The sequence below is a fragment of the Acipenser ruthenus genome, chromosome 56, assembly GCF_902713425.1.
Source record: "Acipenser ruthenus chromosome 56, fAciRut3.2 maternal haplotype, whole genome shotgun sequence".
Classification (NCBI taxonomy): domain Eukaryota; kingdom Metazoa; phylum Chordata; class Actinopteri; order Acipenseriformes; family Acipenseridae; genus Acipenser; species Acipenser ruthenus.
Genome location: NC_081244.1, coordinates 6556168 through 6574532, shown reverse-complemented (window position 1 = coordinate 6574532; position 18365 = coordinate 6556168). Strand labels below are relative to the sequence as shown.

General features: G+C 47.8%; 2 protein-coding genes across 4 annotated transcripts in view; both read right to left on the bottom strand.

Moving 5' to 3' along the window:
* LOC117404193 (uncharacterized) overlaps nucleotides 1–7493 on the bottom strand; it is a 35589-nt gene extending 28096 nt beyond the window's left edge. For 2 of the 3 annotated variants that reach the window (XM_059017382.1, XM_059017380.1), the window contains exon 1: nucleotides 7318–7493. The gene's annotated coding sequence lies outside the window, so the exon portion shown is untranslated. The remainder of the gene's footprint in view (nucleotides 1–7317) is intronic. The other variant, XM_059017376.1, reaches the window with a different exon arrangement.
* Nucleotides 7494–9458: 1965 nt separating this feature from the next.
* cxxc1b (CXXC finger protein 1b) lies at nucleotides 9459–18365 on the bottom strand. Its single transcript, XM_059017383.1, has 15 exons — nucleotides 18188–18365; nucleotides 17278–17399; nucleotides 17009–17109; nucleotides 16522–16661; nucleotides 15946–16101; nucleotides 15231–15386; nucleotides 14836–14943; nucleotides 13491–13678; nucleotides 12425–12632; nucleotides 12185–12295; nucleotides 11947–11996; nucleotides 11709–11805; nucleotides 11210–11362; nucleotides 10684–10836; nucleotides 9459–10341 (listed from the first exon to the last, which is right to left on the bottom strand). The coding sequence occupies exons 1-14, from the start codon at nucleotides 18188–18190 to the stop codon at nucleotides 10690–10692; spliced, it is 1740 nt and encodes a 579-aa protein (XP_058873366.1). The 5' UTR covers nucleotides 18191–18365; the 3' UTR covers nucleotides 9459–10341; nucleotides 10684–10689.

The window sequence follows — 18365 nt, the reverse complement described above, 5'->3', positions numbered from 1 at the left end:
CGCTGCTTTGAATCCTGAGGCTGAGTCAAGCGATCGGGAGTCGGGAGTCCGCTGCTTTGAATCCTGACGCTGAGTCAAGCGATCGGGAGTCGGGAGTCCGCTGCTTTGAATCCTGAGGCTGAGTCAAGCGATCGGGAGTCGGGAGTCCGCTGCTTTGAATCCTGACACTGAGTCAAGCGATTGAGAGTCGGGAGTCCGCTGCTTTGAATCCTGAGGCTGAGTCAAGCGATCGGGAGTCGGGAGTCCGCTGCTTTGAATCCTGACACTGAGTCAAGCGATTGAGAGTCGGGAGTCCGCTGCTTTGAATCCTGAGGCTGAGTCAAGCGATCGGGAGTCGGGAGTCCGCTGCTTTGAATCCTGAGGCTGAGTCAAGCGATCGGGAGTCGGGAGTCCGCTGCTTTGAATCCTGAGGCTGAGTCAAGCGATCGGGAGTCGGGAGTCCGCTGCTTTGAATCCTGACGCTGAGTCAAGCGATCGGGAGTCCGCTGCTTTGAATCCTGACGCTGAGTCAAGCGATCGGGAGTCGGGAGTCCGCTGCTTTGAATCCTGAGACTGAGTCAAGCGATCGGGAGTCGGGAGTCCGCTGCTTTGAATCCTGACGCTGAGTCAAGCGATCGGGAGTCGGGAGTCCGCTGCTTTGAATCCTGACGCTGAGTCAAGCGATCGGGAGTCGGGAGTCCGCTGCTTTGAATCCTGACGCTGAGTCAAGCGATCGGGAGTCCGCTGCTTTGAATCCTGACGCTGAGTCAAGCGATCGGGAGTCCGCTGCTTTGAATCCTGACGCTGAGTCAAGCGATCGGGAGTCCGCTGCTTTGAATCCTGACGCTGAGTCAAGCGATCGGGAGTCCGCTGCTTTGAATCCTGACGCTGAGTCAAGCGATCGGGAGTCGAGAGTCCGCTGCTTTGAATCCTGAGGCTGAGTCAAGCGATCGGGAGTCGGGAGTCCGCTGCTTTGAATCCTGACGCTGAGTCAAGCGATCGGGAGTCGGGAGTCCGCTGCTTTGAATCCTGACGCTGAGTCAAGTGATCGGGAGTCGGGAGTCCGCTGCTTTGAATCCTGACGCTGAGTCAAGCGATCGGGAGTCCGCTGCTTTGAATCCTGAGGCTGAGTCAAGCGATCGGGAGTCGGGAGTCCGCTGCTTTGAATCCTGACGCTGAGTCAAGCGATCGGGAGTCCGCTGCTTTGAATCCTGAGACTGAGTCAAGCGATCGGGAGTCGGGAGTCCGCTGCTTTGAATCCTGAGGCTGAGTCAAGCGATCGGGAGTCCGCTGCTTTGAATCCTGAGGCTGAGTCAAGCGATCGGGAGTCGGGAGTCCGCTGCTTTGAATCCTGACGCTGAGTCAAGCGATCGGGAGTCGGGAGTCCGCTGCTTTGAATCCTGAGGCTGAGTCAAGCGATCGGGAGTCCGCTGCTTTGAATCCTGAGGCTGAGTCAAGCGATCGGGAGTCGGGAGTCCGCTGCTTTGAATCCTGAGACTGAGTCAAGCGATCGGGAGTCCGCTGCTTTGAATCCTGACGCTGAGTCAAGCGATCGGGAGTCGGGAGTCCGCTGCTTTGAATCCTGACACTGAGTCAAGCGATCGGGAGTCCGCTGCTTTGAATCCTGACGCTGAGTCAAGCGATCGGGAGTCGGGAGTCCGCTGCTTTGAATCCTGACGCTGAGTCAAGCGATCGGGAGTCCGCTGCTTTGAATCCTGACGCTGAGTCAAGCGGTCGGGAGTCGGGAGTCCGCTGCTTTGAATCCTGACACTGAGTCAAGCGATCGGGAGTCCGCTGCTTTGAATCCTGACGCTGAGTCAAGCGATCGGGAGTCGGGAGTCCGCTGCTTTGAATCCTGACGCTGAGTCAAGCGATCGGGAGTCGGGAGTCCGCTGCTTTGAATCCTGAGGCTGAGTCAAGCGGTCGGGAGTCGGGAGTCCGCTGCTTTGAATCCTGACACTGAGTCAAGCGATCGGGAGTCCGCTGCTTTGAATCCTGACGCTGAGTCAAGCGATCGGGAGTCGGGAGTCCGCTGCTTTGAATCCTGACGCTGAGTCAAGCGATCGGGAGTCGGGAGTCCGCTGCTTTGAATCCTGACGCTGAGTCAAGCGATCGGGAGTCGGGAGTCCGCTGCTTTGAATCCTGACGCTGAGTCAAGCGATCGGGAGTCGGGAGTCCGCTGCTTTGAATCCTGACGCTGAGTCAAGCGATCGGGAGTCGGGAGTCCGCTGCTTTGAATCCTGACGCTGAGTCAAGCGATCGGGAGTCCGCTGCTTTGAATCCTGGTGGCGCCAAATTGCCGATCTGGCCTACAGGGAGCGCTGGACTGGGCTTTGCGCCCCCTGCTGGCTATGGGAGGGATATCCGACTGGGGCATTGCCGTGAACAGCGACCCCAAGTGGTCCGATCGAGCAGAAAGTCACATCGGTAAGCAGGGTCTGCGCGGCGCGAGGGGGATCTAACCCTTACGCGCTGGACCCGTCCCTCTTTCCATCTCTCCAAACGCCAGACTCAACATGCGTCTTAAAACGCCCTTCTTAAAACCCTACAAATGATATGACACGAGTAGCTATCGAGTCGAGACAAAGCAATGACTACAGAACTGCGGGTAGTTGGGATTTATGCAAATAACGGAATCACAAGAGCCAATCAAACCGCGTGAAAGTAGCCATAAGGTGTCAAGAACTTAAGAAAGTTTACAAACCAGAGGAGGCCCCATTCGGTCATTCGTTTGGTTGTTAGTAGCTAATTGATCCCAGAATCTCATCAAGCAGCTTCTTGAAGCAGTTTTACAGTTATCTGCAGCAATTAAACAAAAGGGGGGTCTTTGTTGGTTTTATGGTTCTGTTTTTTCTTTCTCATTCACACAATGCGTCACAGCGCATCACCGGGCTGTTTTCACCCGGGTCTCTCACGCACCTGTTCCGGCTGCCTCCCCGGTTAAGGGTCGCTACAGCCTCGTCTTCCCTGCCGCTGTGTGCGCCAGCGTGGGCGGCAATCTCGCAAGAACACCGGGGGCTGTTCCGGGGTTGTTTCTGCGTTGTTGTTTTATTAGTAGAACTTGCTGTGTATTTTTTTTTAAATGTCTATAATTCTTCATATATGTCTGCCGAGTCTTTTTCAATTAAAGAAGACTGTCATTTATATATTGTGATACTTTGTTTAATTTTTGTAAGTCGCTTTGGATAAAAGCGTCTGCTTAATAATAATAATAATAATAATAATAATAATCTCTCCCGGATCTGCAAACTGCTTAGAAATGTAATCGTTTATATTGTATAATAAACATTATATATTAAAACAGTTACTTCGCTTTTTCATTCAATAATATATTAGCCTATATATAAAATGATAGGCCTAATATATATATATATATATATATATAAGGCCTATATGTTGTTATTATTATTATTATTATTATTATTATTATTATTATTATTATTATTATTATTATTATTAATGGCACCGCCGCTGGATTTCTCACACTCATTAATTATCAATAATAATCTGTGAGTCTGCGGCGTGTTTTCTCCAACGCAGACGGCGGATAACACATTATTCTCTCAGTTATAACGCCTGCTTTGTCTCCTCAAACCCAAACCAGCCGCACACATTGCAACACGAACCACCGCGCTGCTGTACGATTAGCTTTGAACCTGCCTCTAGTTTCAATCTCTCTCGCCTCTCCCAACCCACGACGAAGCGCGGGTCTGCACAAGAAATTAAAACGTGAAAGCTAACTTCACTCCCTCCCTCCTCCCTCCCCGCTCCCCGTCGGACCAGAGCTTCACTGTTGTGTATTCATGTGTGTCTGAGTGCAAAAAAATGACCTTCAATTCAGGCTGGTGAATAAAATGGACGAGGCGGTGCGCACACACACACACACACAGCCATGTTTGCTTCTAAACCCGTCGTGTTTGTATTATATATATATATATATATATATATATATATATATATATATATATATATATATATATATATATATATGTTATTATTATTTTATTTACTTAGCCTCGCGGCCAGCCTCCCCCCAGGAGTTTTTGCAACCACAGCAACCGCACAACCTGAACGGAACAATAACGAGATAGTCACAGTCTCCGGGGGGTGAATTTCATGCACAAACGAAGCAAAATGAGCCCCACGTCCCGTCCCGTCGTAGACGCGCCTACGATAGAAGAACAACACGTAGCTGCCTCCCCTTTATTTAACTTGCACGCATTATTATTATTATTATTATTATTATTATTATTATTATTATTATTATTATTATTATTAATTCCAAACACGTGGAGCTGTACATGACCCAGCCAGCCTAGCGTGCAAGCGAGATGCACGTGTGATGTGATGTGATGAATACGATCCTGCTGGCGCGTACGTTGTGATTAAAACCAAGGCCACGTTTTTCTGAAACATGTACAATGCAGATTTACTGTTCAGGAAACTTGGGAGACGTCTCGCACTGGCTTTATATATTATAATGCCTAATATTATTACCAGCGTTTGGCGGAGATCTGCAGCAGTGAATGTGATTGCAGGTTTTTACATTGTGGGTTGAATGTTTTCGCACAGCAGTGTTCCTTCGCCCTTTTAAAATAGCGCCAGTACGTATTTCCTTCCCCCGAAACTAAAAACTGCCATGGCATTTTTGCATGTGATTTACCATAGTTTAGCTGGGTTGCCATGTCCATTAATCTGCTTTAATAGACCTCTCTGTGCTTTACAATGCTTCCCTATGCTTTACCAGACCTCTCTGTGCTTTACAATGCTTCCCTATGCTTTACCAGACCTCTCTGTGCTTTACAATGCTTCCCTATGCTTTACCAGACCTCTCTGTGCTTTACAATGCTTCCCTATGCTTTACCAGACCTCTCTGTGCTTTACAATGCTTCCCTATGCTTTACCAGACCTCTCTGTGCTTTACAATGCTTCCCTATGCTTTACCAGACCTCTCTGTGCTTTACAATGCTTCCCTATGCTTTACCACACCTCTCTGTGCTTTGCAATGCTTCCCTATGCTTTACCACACCTCTCTGTGCTTTACAATGCTTCCCTATGCTTTACCAGACCTCTTTGTGCTTTACAATGCTTCCCTATGCTTTACCAGACCTCTCTGTGCTTTACAATGCTTCCCTGTGCTTTACCAGACCTCTCTGTGCTTTACAATGCTTCCCTATGCTTTACCAGACCTCTCTGTGCTTTACAATGCTTCCCTATGCTTTACCAGACCTCTCTGCGCTTTACAATGCTTCCCTGTGCTTTACCAGACCTCTCTGTGCTTTACAATGCTTCCCTATGCTTTACCAGACCTCTCTGTGCTTTACCATGCTGGGCAGACACATGGCAAATTACATTTAATAGAGAAAAGTGTAAGGCACTGCACGGAGACCATCGGCTCTCTTAAAACAGTTGCAGACTTCAAGTTACTTCTAAAATGTTACAGCCGACTTGAAAATCTGCAACTGTTTAAGAGCTGAGAACAATCATAAAGGTCTAATTAAGCTAACGATCAGTTTAATCAGATAAACCTTTTTTGTGTACATTTTTTTGAAAACCTTTTCTTTCATGTGCCTTCAATTTTGTACACTGTAGCGTTTATATATATATATATATATAATCCACCTCTCACTTCCTCCTTTCATTTCCTTTGTAGGATGATATTATGTATAAAACACAATAATATATTTTAGCTCAGAGCCAGCTGCCCAGCGTTTCGATATGTTGTACAGATCTTTCTCAAGGGAGCCTGTGTTTGAATCCAAACATTGGAGGTATTTATAGGTTTGTGACGGCATGACAACTACTTGTTATTGTTTACATTCAAATCCATGGCTGTCTCACTGTAGCTGTTCTAAGACTACAGACCTTACATCCTTCATGTCATGCACTTGACTGCTGAAGTGCTGTACTATGGGTTCATTCATTTTTGTATTTCTAATTAATGAAAGGTGGTTCTGATTTATTTTCTATAAAAGTTGTTCCAGTCTCTCCAACATATTTTATTTCATCCCATTTTTCCCAGGCTATTCCATAAAACCACATTGATATTTATACAGCTGGTATTATTATTTAGTGGCTATGTGTTGCTCTCATGTTTGCATTTATAGTTTTGTCCATGTATTTCCACACTTTGCATGTCCTAGTGTCAGTATTTGCAGAACCTATTCTACCATACACTCTCCAGGTGTGTAGTGAATGAAACCCAATAATAAACCACCTTGTGTTTGTTTTTTTAAATATAGTTAGCATGCCATTCTCCATGGTTAGCTGATCAGCTTCCTGAAGTAAGCCAGCCGCATTCCATTCTGTGCGTTCTGACAATCGTGACATCATATCCGCAGAATTCTTGAAAAATCCAGCCGTCCCTGCTGCCTACGTCATTCTGCACAGCGGAAAAAGGGATTTCTGTCCGAAACGTCCCGAAATATTACTTTTTAATCATATAAACCTCTCGAGAACAATGCATTGTGTGTGTGTGTGTGTTTATATATATATATATACACACACACAGACACACACACACACAATGCATATATATACACACATACATTATGAAAATGTGAATATGTTTGAATATATAATATATTGTACTGTATTTGATCAAATCGATTTTATTTATTTATTTATGATGTGTCTTTTACATCGCCCACGCTAATTACAACTTAGCAGCCTCTTATTTATTGTAGATAGATACAGATAAATTATAGATAGATAGATAGATAGATAGATAGATAGATAGATAGATAGATCAAATCACATATTATGACAAGTAGTCGGCACAGAGACGGGCTCGGCTGAGAGAGTTTTGGTTTTATTTAGCACACGCGTTTGTGAAATTCACCAGACGGCAGCTTATTGCCGGTGTGCCGTTTGATTAGAAAACGTCACGGCGATGCGCGGCTGCTAATAACGTGGCGTGACGTCTCCCACGCTCCTCCGTACATATAGACATGCGTGTGCGTGTGCGTGTGCGTGTGCGTGTGCCTAATTTAAACACAGCAGCCCCCTCCCCCCGTCCCTCCCTGAACCATTTTGTTGTATTTTTTCCTGGTCGTTGGTTTGAAGCGCGCACTGCAGCGAGCGCCGTGTCGACAGAGAGAAGCTGCGAGCGCGGAACCCCTTATAGATACAGATATTACACGTTTACACGGGGCAACGTGTGCGAGAAAAAGAAAAAACACAACAACACGAACTGTTCAGAGACAGACCGCTTCCTTCTCGTTTCTTCCGCACGGCTTGTTTTCGTTTAGTATTCATTATATATATATATATATGCATGCATTATTACAGTTGTGTGTGTGTGTATCTATCTGTCTAGCTATCTGTTTCAGCGCTTACCTCGTTTGTTTTTCTTTTTCGTTCGTGGTTTTCCCCCCCGAGCAGAAAGAAGTGTGTGTTTAGCAAGAAGTCATTTCAGACGCGCTGCCCCTCCGTCGCTGCCAGTCTCTCTCTCTCTTCTCGATGTCAGTCTCTCTTTCTCTCTCTCCCTCCGTCGTTGCCAGTCTCTCTCTCTCTCTCTCTCTCTCTCTCTCTCTCTCTCTCTCTCTCTCTCTCTCTCTCTCTCTCTCTCTTTCTCGATTATTATTATTTATTTCTTAGCAGACGCCCTTATCCAGGGCGACTTACAATCGTAAGCAAATACATTTCAAGCGTTACAATACAAGTAATACAATAAGAGCAAGAAATACAATATGTCAGTCTCTCTCTCTCTCTCTCTCTCTCTTTCTCGATGTCAGTCTCTCTTTCTCTCTCTCTCTCTTTCTCTCTCTCTCTCTCTCTCTCTCGTAGGATAAGGCGGTCTTGCTTCTCCGTGTGTGTTTTCTTTGCTCGTTAAAACGCAAGCCTCGCAGTGAGCATATGCGATTGTAGGCGGGGACTTCAGCGTTTAAAAGCAACGCTACAAAGCACGAATAATAATAATAATAATAATAATAATAATAATAATAATAAATAGCCACACGCTGGCTCCGTGTTTCAACATCTATGATTTATTGAAAAAAAATGTAAGCAAAGCCAACTCCGGCCAGACAACAGATACAGTTTTACACAAACAAACAAAAAGGGAAGTAGACTAAATAGATTGCAGCAGGTCGTAACGACTTCCGACTTCTTTTCAATGATCTGACGGAGCTTTACGGTTATTTTTGTTTGTTTGTTATGCGGATTGTAAAACTGAGTCCAGGTTTAAATACACTTATTCAAACTATACGAGGAATTGAAACCGTTTTCGAGGTGGACATGTGGAATTTACATATTTTTCGTATTTAATCGGGTTCAAGCACACACGTGGAACGGACGCGGACACCGATTCTGAGCTCCTCGTGTTTGATTCAAAGCACTCGGTTTCAAATTAATCGACACTCTGTCGTTTTTTTTGCCGACGATGGATCGATTTAGCGTCCATACTCCAGTGAGCCTAAGCCCCCCGCTGATCAATACGCAGATCAACTCCGACCCCTCAACACATGCCGGTTTCAAACCGCCTACACGGATAATCGGTTTAATAAGGCGCCACATACATTTTTAATTGCGTTTTAATTTGAGATTTCATTGATCGCGCAAAACATCGAAGACTACACGTTTGTGCTGTTGAGCCCATTATGATTTTTTTGGGGGGGGAATGAGCCTCGTGTGTTTTCTGTATCTCATTATACCCTTAGAGGTGTCCGTATTTATGTGTTTTGTAATTGATGCATTGCACCGGACCCTTCTCTGCCGAAGCCAGGGGTCTCCAGGCCCGGCTCCTGCTCCCCGGTTACTTAATTGAACCAATTATTTGGCTTAATTAGTCCCGATGCACGTGTTTCAGATCTTTAGTCACTTTAACCAGCAGGATCGGGGCTCTCCCGGACCGGGGTTCAACGATCTCTCTCTCTTTCAACAAACAGGTCTCGGTTCTTTTTTTCAGAACGGCGTGTTGTCTTCTCCAAGTGGCTAACTGATCCGCCAATCAGGAACTGCGTGGCTCTGCATTCTCGGGGCTGCTCCAATCGGACAGCCAGCCTCCCCAGAAAGACACCGCCCTAAAACAAGCCGCTCATTTCTAACCACGTGGCCGCGGGCGGGACAATCAGCCCCGTTTTGGGACTCCATTTATCCGCCTCTTGTTCGTTTCGGTTTTTCCAGTGCTCCAGGGCTGTGCTTATTACATTTATTAAACGCAATGGAGAATTGTGCTTTCTCCGCATTTCGAAGATATTCTGTACAAGAGAACGGACCTTTTTTACACTGTGTGCATGATTATCTATCTATCTGTCTGTCTGTCTGTCTGTCTGTCTGTCTAGATAGGTACAGCTTTTAAAACACTCAGCTTTGCTTGGTTTGACGGTTTTTTTTATTTATTTTGTTTGTATGAAATTAAAAAAAAAAACAACAAAACACAAACACACAAAACAAGACAAAGCCATAAACGCACACAGGTGCTGAAACAAAGCCCTCACATCACAATTAACAAATAGCGTTGTTTTTATCGTCTATCAAAAAAAAAAAAAAAAAAAAATTGCTCACAAAACAATTCCGTAAAAATGTGACCTTACTTGCACTTCCACGAGCTGAAACGTCATCAAATTTAATTGTTGTCAGTTTTTTTTATTAAGTATCTGGAAAACGCCAAAACACTGCTTAATTCAATATGTTAACAAGGGAACATTATTCAGCAGCTTTCATTGGACTCTATGAAGCTGAGGGAGTTCATTCTATATAGAGGGTGTGTGATTCAATATGTTAACAAGGGAACATTATTCAGCAGCTTTCATTGGACTCTATGAAGCTGAGGGAGTTCATTCTATATAGAGGGGGTGGAATTCAATATGTTAACAAGGGAACATTATTCAGCAGCTTTCATTGGACTCTATGAAGCTGAGGGAGTTCATTCTATATAGAGGGGGTGTGATTCAATATGTTAACAAGGGAACATTATTCAGCAGCTTTCATTGGACTCTATGAAGCTGAGGGAGTTCATTCTATATAGAGGGGGTGGAATTCAATATGTTAACAAGGGAACATTATTCAGCAGCTTTCATTGGACTCTATGAAGCAAACACTAGTTCATGGCAGAAGTTTTGCCCACAGCTATCTTGTTTTGAGTTGGATATGTACGTTAACTGTAGCATGCGTTTCTTTCAGCGCAGTGTGAAGAAAGAGCTAAAAAAAGGCAAGAGATTCGGAAAGACTTTAGCAAACCACCAGCCCAGGAAGCGAAGTCAATCTCAAAACTTAATTAGAAAAAAAAAACAATTAAAAAAACAACACCACACACACAATTGTACAAATCTTATTTCATTCGTGGCATACGTTTACATGAAGCCCCCCACACAGCTGTTCTCTCTCTGGGACAGGAGTTCATCGACAGCTGCCAGCCACCTGCAGACAGAAAAGAGGGATAAATCAGTACACTGATGAAGGCACTGGAGCCCAAACGCTGGTCTGCTTGACTCGGTCTCTTCTAGTTTCAATCACAGTGATGAAGGCACTGGAGCCCAAACGCTGGTCTGCTTGACTCGGTCTCTTCTAGTTTCAATCACACTGATGAAGGCACTGGAGCCCAAACGCTGGTCTGCTTGACTCGGTCTCTTCTAGTTTCAATCACACTGATGAGGTGGGTCTTGCTGGATGGAGTGTGTGTCACAGCGAGATGGACAGGGTGTCTCTTGTCTGTTGCAGTGTGTGCGTCAGGGCGTGTGTTTGTGTGCGTCTGTGTCTCACCTGGTCTCAGCGCTCCTTGCTGGTTCTCAGGTCAGTGGTCAGGGGGTCGTGCTGGATGGTCTGGTGCAGCATCAAGGCTAGCAGTCCAGCGCGGTTGGTCATGGCGGTCCTCACATTGCGCTCCTGCTCAAACAGCTCGTCCAGCTTGTACCACTGAGGAGGGAGGAGGGGGAGACACACACATGAACCTGGGGCTGTGCTGACATCGTCCAGCCTGTACCACTGAGGAGGGAGGAGGGGGAGACACACACACGTGAACCTGGGGCAGTGCTGACATCGTCCAGCCTGTACCACTGAGGAGGGAGGAGGGGGAGACACACACACGTGAACCTGGGGCAGTGCTGACATCGTCCAGCCTGTACCACTGAGGAGGGAGGAGGGGTAGACACACACACACACACACATGAACCTGGGGCTGTGCTGACATCGTTCAGCCTTTTTAAATATGTCATCATGCATGAAAAAGGGTTGGAACAAAGACCAGGAGTGGATCGGGCCCTGGACTGAACTCAGTGCAGCTGCTCACCACTCGGACTCGCTCCAGGTCCACCTCCGCTCTCCGCAGTTTCTCCCAGCAGTAGTGTTTGTTACACTTGCGCTTGGCTACCCGGCAGAACTCTCCGGTGGGCTCGAAGACGTCTCTCACCAGGGGGCACCCACACACCTCATCTGCAGGGACCTGGGGAGGGGGGAGGGAGGAGAGAAGAGAGACAGAAAGAGACAGAGAGGAATGAGGAAGGAGGAAGGAGAGGAGGGAGAGACAGAAAGAGTGAGAGAGGAATGAGGAAGGAAGGAGGAGGAGAGACAGTGAGAGAGGAGAGGAATGGGGAAGGAGGGAGGAGAGGGAGAGACAGAAAGAGACACAGAGGAGAGGAATGGAGGAGGACAGAGGAGTGAGACAGAGAGAGAGAGAGAGACAGCGAGAGAGGAGAGGAATGGGGCGAGGCTCATCTGCCTTAGTGGGTCCAGAGCTCAGAACGGAGTCTGTGCCTCACACAGCACTGGCCGCCTCCTCTCTGCCCTACCTTGGGGTCTCTGGAGTGCTCCGGGCACAGCACCTGTAGTCTCTTGCAGTAAGTCTTGCTTTGGGGGTTGTAGACATCGCAGAACAGACGAGTGGCACTGCCAGGAGAGAGGAGAGGAGGAGATATAAAACCACACAGTGTGAACACCTTATTTTTCCAGTACAATAAAAACACGCCAAACTAATTTGGTGTTCTGTGACACACAACGCGTGTTCTGCACCCTCTCCCTCACCCTTACCCCTCGATTCGAGTCGGGTACATGGACCCAAAAGACGTCTGGCTCTCGTACTGTGAAGAGAAGGAGAGAAACAGAGAATGTGTGAGCAAAACGGGACACAACACCCACACAGCGCTGCACTTCCGTAACAGGGATACAAATAAGACTTTATCAAATAATGGAAAATTATCTTCTCAATCCTACAATTCTAGGTGATGCAAAACTTTTGGCCACAGCTGTACGCCCCCTATCTGCTCACCTTGGCGTAGCACCTCTCCATGTGCCGCAGCGCCACCTTGGGGTTGATGGGGTGACTGCAGGACACGCAGAAGATCTGCAGGTCAGTGTCGTCGTTATCGCCTTCGTTCACCTGCAGGGTGCAAAACGAGTCAATCACCACACCACCCCCTCTTCACAACCCGACACTCCCCCACAGCTCAACCGTTTTAACAGCAGGTCAGACAGACAGGGAGACCCCCCCCCCCCCCCCGCGTCGCACCTCCTCGTCCTGCTGCACGTGCTGCTGCTTGGCCTTCACCACCACGCTCTCCAGCTCGTGGAAGCGGCGCTCCATGTCCTGCAGACGCAGCCTGGCCTGCTGCTGCTCCCGGCGGATCCGCTCCAGCAGCTTCTTCCCCTGCTCCTCCGCCACGCACGGGCTCTGCTGCCACTGCTGGATCCGCTGAGGCAGGATCTCGTAGATACGACTGAGAGGAGAGAGGAGAGGAGAGGAGGAGAGGGAGAGAGAAAGAGTCATAGAGGAGAGGGGGAGGGAGAGGGGCAGGGGGAGAGGGAGAGGGGGAGGAGGAGAGAGAGAGAGCAAGAGACACAGAGGAGAGGAGAGGAGGGGGGAGGAGAGGGGCAGGGGAAGAGGGAGAGGGGGAGGGGGGAGAGAGAGAGAGCAAGAGTCACAGAGGAGAGAGAGGGGAGGAGAGGGGGAGGGGCGGGGGAAGAGGGGGAGGAGGAGAGAGAGAGCAAGAGACACAGAGGAGAGGAGAGGAGGGGGGGAGGAGAGGGGGAGGGAGAGGGGCAGGGGATGAGGGAGGGGGAGAGGGGGAGGGGGGAGAGAGAGAGCAATAGACACAGAGGAGAGAGAGGGGGGAGGAGAGGCGGGGGGAGGAGAGGGGCAGGGAGAGGGGCGGGGGGAGAGGAGGAGAGAGAGAACAAGAGACACAGAGGAGGGAGAGGGGGGAGGAGAGGGAGAGGGGGAGGAGGAGAGAGAGCAAGAGACACAGAGGAGAGAGAGAGAGGGGGAGGAGAGGGACAGAAATAGACACACAGAGAAAGAGACAGAGAGAAAAAGAAAGGAGAGAAAAAGGAGACAGAAAGAAAGGAGAGGAGAGACTTCAACATATTTGTCACAAAATCAGAAAAGCCACAGGGATGAGGAACGGATGACCTAAAGTTTGTCGTTTTTAGAAAAAAAATAAATTTGACTAAAATGCACAGAATAAAAAACAAAACAAATGAATAGACGGGATAATCGTTGGGTTTAAGATCGCGGTGCCTGCTTTCAAACGGGCAGGCTTCTCTTTGATGGTATTTTTTAAAGAGCTGCTCCGTACTTGGCAGCGAGCTTCATCCCGCAGTCCTCGGAGCAGTATTTGGAGTTGGGGCGCGCCAGCTCCACACAGCCCGGCCCCAGGCACTGCTTCAGGGCCCCCGTCTCCTTCGACTCCCCCCGCTCGCTGTGACGAGCCTTCTCCTTGTGCTTCTGCTTCTGCTTGTGACGGCGGTACTTGCTCTCCTCCTTCTGAAACCACAAGAGGAGAGGAATGGGGAAGGAGAGAGAGGGAGACAGAGAGAGGAGAGAGGAATGGGGAGGGAGAGAGAGAGAGAGGAATGGGGAAGGAGAGAGAGAGAGGGAGAGAGAGAGAGACAGAGAGAGGAGAGAGGAATGGGGAAGGAGAGAGAGGGAGACAGAGAGAGGAGAGAGGAATGGGGAGGGAGAGAGAGAGAGAGGAATGGGGAAGGAGAGAGAGAGAGGGAGAGAGAGAGAGACAGAGAGAGGAGAGAGGAATGGGGAAGGAGAGAGAGGGAGACAGAGAGAGGAGAGAGGAATGGGGAAGGAGAGAGAGGGAGAGAGAGAGAGAGGAATGGGGAAGGAGAGAGAGGGGGAGAGAGACAGATAGAGAAGAGAGAGATAGAGAGGAGAGAGGAGGGAAAGAGAGAGAGGAAAGAAGGGAGAGATAGAGAGAGGAGAGAGGAGAGGTGAGAGAAATGAGAGGGGGAGAGAGAGAGGGGGAGAGGAGGGAGACAGAGAGAGGAAAGGAGGGAGATAGAGAGAGGAGAGAGAGGAGAGAGAGAAGAGAGGTGAGAGAAATGAGAGAGAGAGAGAGGGGGAGATAGAGAGAGGGGGAGAGAGATAGAGAGAAGAGAGAGATAGAGACAGAGAGAGGAGAGAGGAGGGAGAGAAGAGAGAGAGGAGAGAGGAGGGAGACAGAGAGAGAGAGGAGGAAGAGATAGAGAGGGAGAGATAGAGAGACAGAGAGGAGAGAAAGAGGGAGAGATAGACAGAGAGAAAGGAGAGGAATGGGGAAAGAGAGAGAGAGGAGAGGAATGGGGAAGGAGAGAGAGGGGGAGAGAGAGAGAGAGAGAGAGAGGAGAGGAATGGGGAAGGAGAGGAGGCTGTTACAAACACCAAACATGCAGGGAAGGCAACGAGACTCCCGTTGCATAGCTGTTTGATCCACTCCTGGTTTTTGCTAGGAGTGGGATAAGACACACCCGAGTCAGGTTTGTGAGGATCGCTGTTCTCCAGAGTCTAAAGAAAGACAGCGATGATCACAAACCCGAGCAGCAGCTGTTTCTTCATCCCTCGTGTCTCTCCGAGTGGTGAATCAGCCTCGATCTCCACCTGAGCAATGGAAGAGCCGGTGTGTGCAGCTCTGGAGAAGGCGGCTGCCTTACCTTCTTCTCAGATTTCTTCTCGCGTCTCTTGACGTGTTTGACCTTCACTGCTCGCTTGCGCAGCACGGGGTCCAGGAACGGACCATCGTCTTCATCACTGAGCCAGGGCTGAGGACGAGACACACCACAGGAGGGCGCCAGTGAGCTTCAAATACTATACACCACCACACACACACAGCACACACACACACCCTGAACCACACACAAAAACACACACAGCTACACACACACACACCCGGAACCACACACACACACAGCACACACACAGCACCCTGAACCACACACTCTCTCTCACACACACACACACAGTGTAAAGCGCTCTCCCTCTCCCTCTCCCTCTCCCTCTCCCTCTCCCTCTCCCTCTCCCTCTCCCTCCCTCACACACACAGCAGTACCATGTTGTGGTCATCATATCCCGCTGCCCTGTACTGCTGGTACAGCTCCAGCTCCTGCTCATCGTACTCGTCAGACAGGTTGCAGTCCTTCGAATGCATCGAGTCGTCCTGCTCCCTCCCGGACAGGAACTCCTCATCACGGACTCGCAGCATCTTCTACAAGAGAGAGAGAGGGGGGAGCAAGCGGGGGGTGAAGAAGACTCCAACTGTACAGCACCTCCACTCACTGCTATTCCTTATTAGAGTTATTATTCTGTACCCGTGTTTACAATGTGCTTTTTTAAAAAGAAAATTTATATGCTTTACCATGCCTCTCTGTGCTTTACAATGCTCCCCTATGCTTTACCAGACCTCTCTGTGCTTTACAATGCTCCCCTATGCTTTACCAGACCTCTCTGTGCTTTACAATGCTTCCCTATGCTTTACCACACCTCTCTGTGCTTTACAATGCTTCCCTATGCTTTACCAGACCTCTCTGTGCTTTACAATGCTTCCCTATGCTTTACCAGACCTCTCTGTGCTTTACAATGCTTCCCTATGCTTTACCACACCTCTCTTTGCACTGACTGTAAATTAGATTTAAACATTGTGTTTTTGCACTGTAGCCTTGTACTGCCCTGTAACACCTGGAAGTCGCCCTGGCTAAAGACGTCTGCCAAACAATAATAATAACAATAATAATAATAATAATAGTAATGAAAGCCCATGAACTCACCCTGGCCCGGACCTCGCACTGCCTGAACCGGCACTTCTGTCGGATCTTGTTGGGCCCCCCGAATTTCTTCATGTCCTTGCAGAAGTCACACTGAGCGCAGTCCTCCGTGCGTTTGCACGGCTCACACTCCCCGCACATGCGAGCAGAGCGCTTAATCTGAGCGGGCAAGCAAGAGAGACAATTACAAACCCAGGTCCTACTGGAAGTGACTCTGCAGCAGCAGATGATGATGATGCAGAGTTCACCCCCCCTAGTCTCTGCGAGTCGCTGAACGACTCGTTAATAATAATAATAGCGTCGTACTTTATGCATAAAGAGGAGAAAAAAAAAACAACTGGAAATAAAGCAGGTATTTGATTCAAGGCAGTTTAAACAGGGATGGGAATGAGACTCCCGCTGCACAGTGGTGTGATCCGTTTCACTAGGAGTTTAAGACACCCCTGAGCTTGTTAGCTAGACACACTGGGGGCTGATCAAGCTGGTAGTAAAACCTGGACTGGATGACACTGCTGCGGAACAGGAGTCTGACTGCCAGCCCTGCCTGCGTTTCATTCGCTCCTCTATTAATGAGCTCACCCGGGATCCTCGTCTCCGATCCATCTTGAACTCCGGAGTCTCCCTCTGCTTCCTCTCCTCCTTCTCGCTCCTCTCCTGCTCTGTCTCTTTCTCGCGGGATTTCTTCGGACGGTACTTAATCTCCAGCAGGGAATTCTGGCCTAGAAAGAAGAGAGACAAGAGAGAATTTTATTTATTTATTTATTTATTTTAATTCAAAACCTGGCAGGACCAAGAATCGTAATAGAATTGCGATGGTAATTAGAAATTGCTCTGCCCTGGACTCAGCTCCACGTTACTGGAACCTCAGCTGATGCAATACTATCTAGTCATTAAAGATACAAACAGTCTGAAGCCTAACTTGGTACTTCTTAACCTCATCTTGTATTCCAGTAGCATTTGCTACTAGATTTAAACATTGTGCTTTTGCACTGTAGCCTTGCACTGCCCTGTAGCACCTGGAAGTCACCCTGGATAAAGACGTTTGCCAGATAATAATGATACTTACCTCTACACTTCTCACAGTACCATTCCCGGATGGACTTGGCCATCTTCTCCGTGACGTTGATGCAGTAACCATGAAACCATTCATTACAGTTATCACAGCCACTGCAAGAAGAAAAACACAATGATGCGCACACACACAAACACATAAATGAGCCTTAAAACCGCTTCTTTACACGCTGCGGACTCGCCGCGCAGCGTCGCAGGATAGCGCAGCTCTGGGCAGCTCGCATGCCTAACACCCTGCTATTCTGATCGGCCTCGGAGACTCACATCATAAAGCAGTTGATGTCTGGTTTCCGGCAGATGCAGTAGACTGGAGCGTTCTCTCCGTTCTCGACCTCCATCCCGCTCTCCTGCCCCGTCGCCTGGTCCAAATCAGACACCTCGCTGTCCTGAGAGTGGGGACACAACACAACATAAAGGGTCCAGCCTTTAAAGAAAAGGGGTCTTGATACCAGGAGGTTCAAATCCCGGCTCAGCCACTGACTCCCTGTGTGTGTGTGTGTGTGTGTGTGTGTGACCCTGAGCAAGTCACTTCACCTCCTTGTGCTCCGTCCTTCGGACGAGACGTCAAACAAACGAGCTCCTATTGGAAGTGACTCTGCAGCAGCAGCAGCAGCAGTTGATGATGATGCAGAGTTCACCCCCCTAGTCTCTGTAAGTCGCTTCGGATAAAAGCGTCTGCTGAATGACACCGTGCCTACAGAATATTTCAAAGCACGGATGGATATGACCCCAGTGGTTACCAGTTTGACATACCCAAATTTCTTTGTTAATTCAATAGCATTAACTAAACCAGTTAAATAACGACTATTTATTAATAGTATACAGTAACTGGTCATTTAAACAAATTCGGTAAACTGTTATTATTATTATTATTATTATTATTATTATTTATTATTATTATTACAATAATAATAATAATAATAATAATAATAAGTATTTATTTTGTAAACTAAATGAAGCAGAATATACGTTTGTAAGCAAACCAACAAGCGTTTGTAAAATGTTTTTGAACCTTGTTTTTTAGACTTCGAAGCGATCAGGGTTTTTAGAAACGAAAGTAAACAGTTCAAACAAAATTAAAGTCGTTTTAAATTAGCAACTAAACAAAAATAGGAAAGCGGCCCACATTATATATACGAGCGCGTTTACCGAGTCAAGGCTGCGGTCGACTTACCATTTTGAAAGTGCCAAACGCTGACACCACGTTGAGATCAAGATCAAAAAGAAATATTTAAAATATATCTCTACACATAAATCTCTGTCTAGTAAAAACAAAACAAAATCGCTGACGACTCCACGACCAAAAACAACACATTAGGGGGAACAAGTGACGTTTCCGTTTCCGTTTTCTG

Coding starts and splice junctions, on each gene's coding strand:
- cxxc1b (XM_059017383.1), bottom strand. Junction 16,662..17,008: donor GTACTGTGAGAAGTGTAGAG/GTAAGTATCATT, acceptor TCTTCTTTCTAG/GCCAGAATTCCCTGCTGGAG. Junction 10,837..11,209: donor ACCTGGAGCGAGTCCGAGTG/GTGAGCAGCTGC, acceptor CTCCCTCCTCAG/TGGTACAAGCTGGACGAGCT.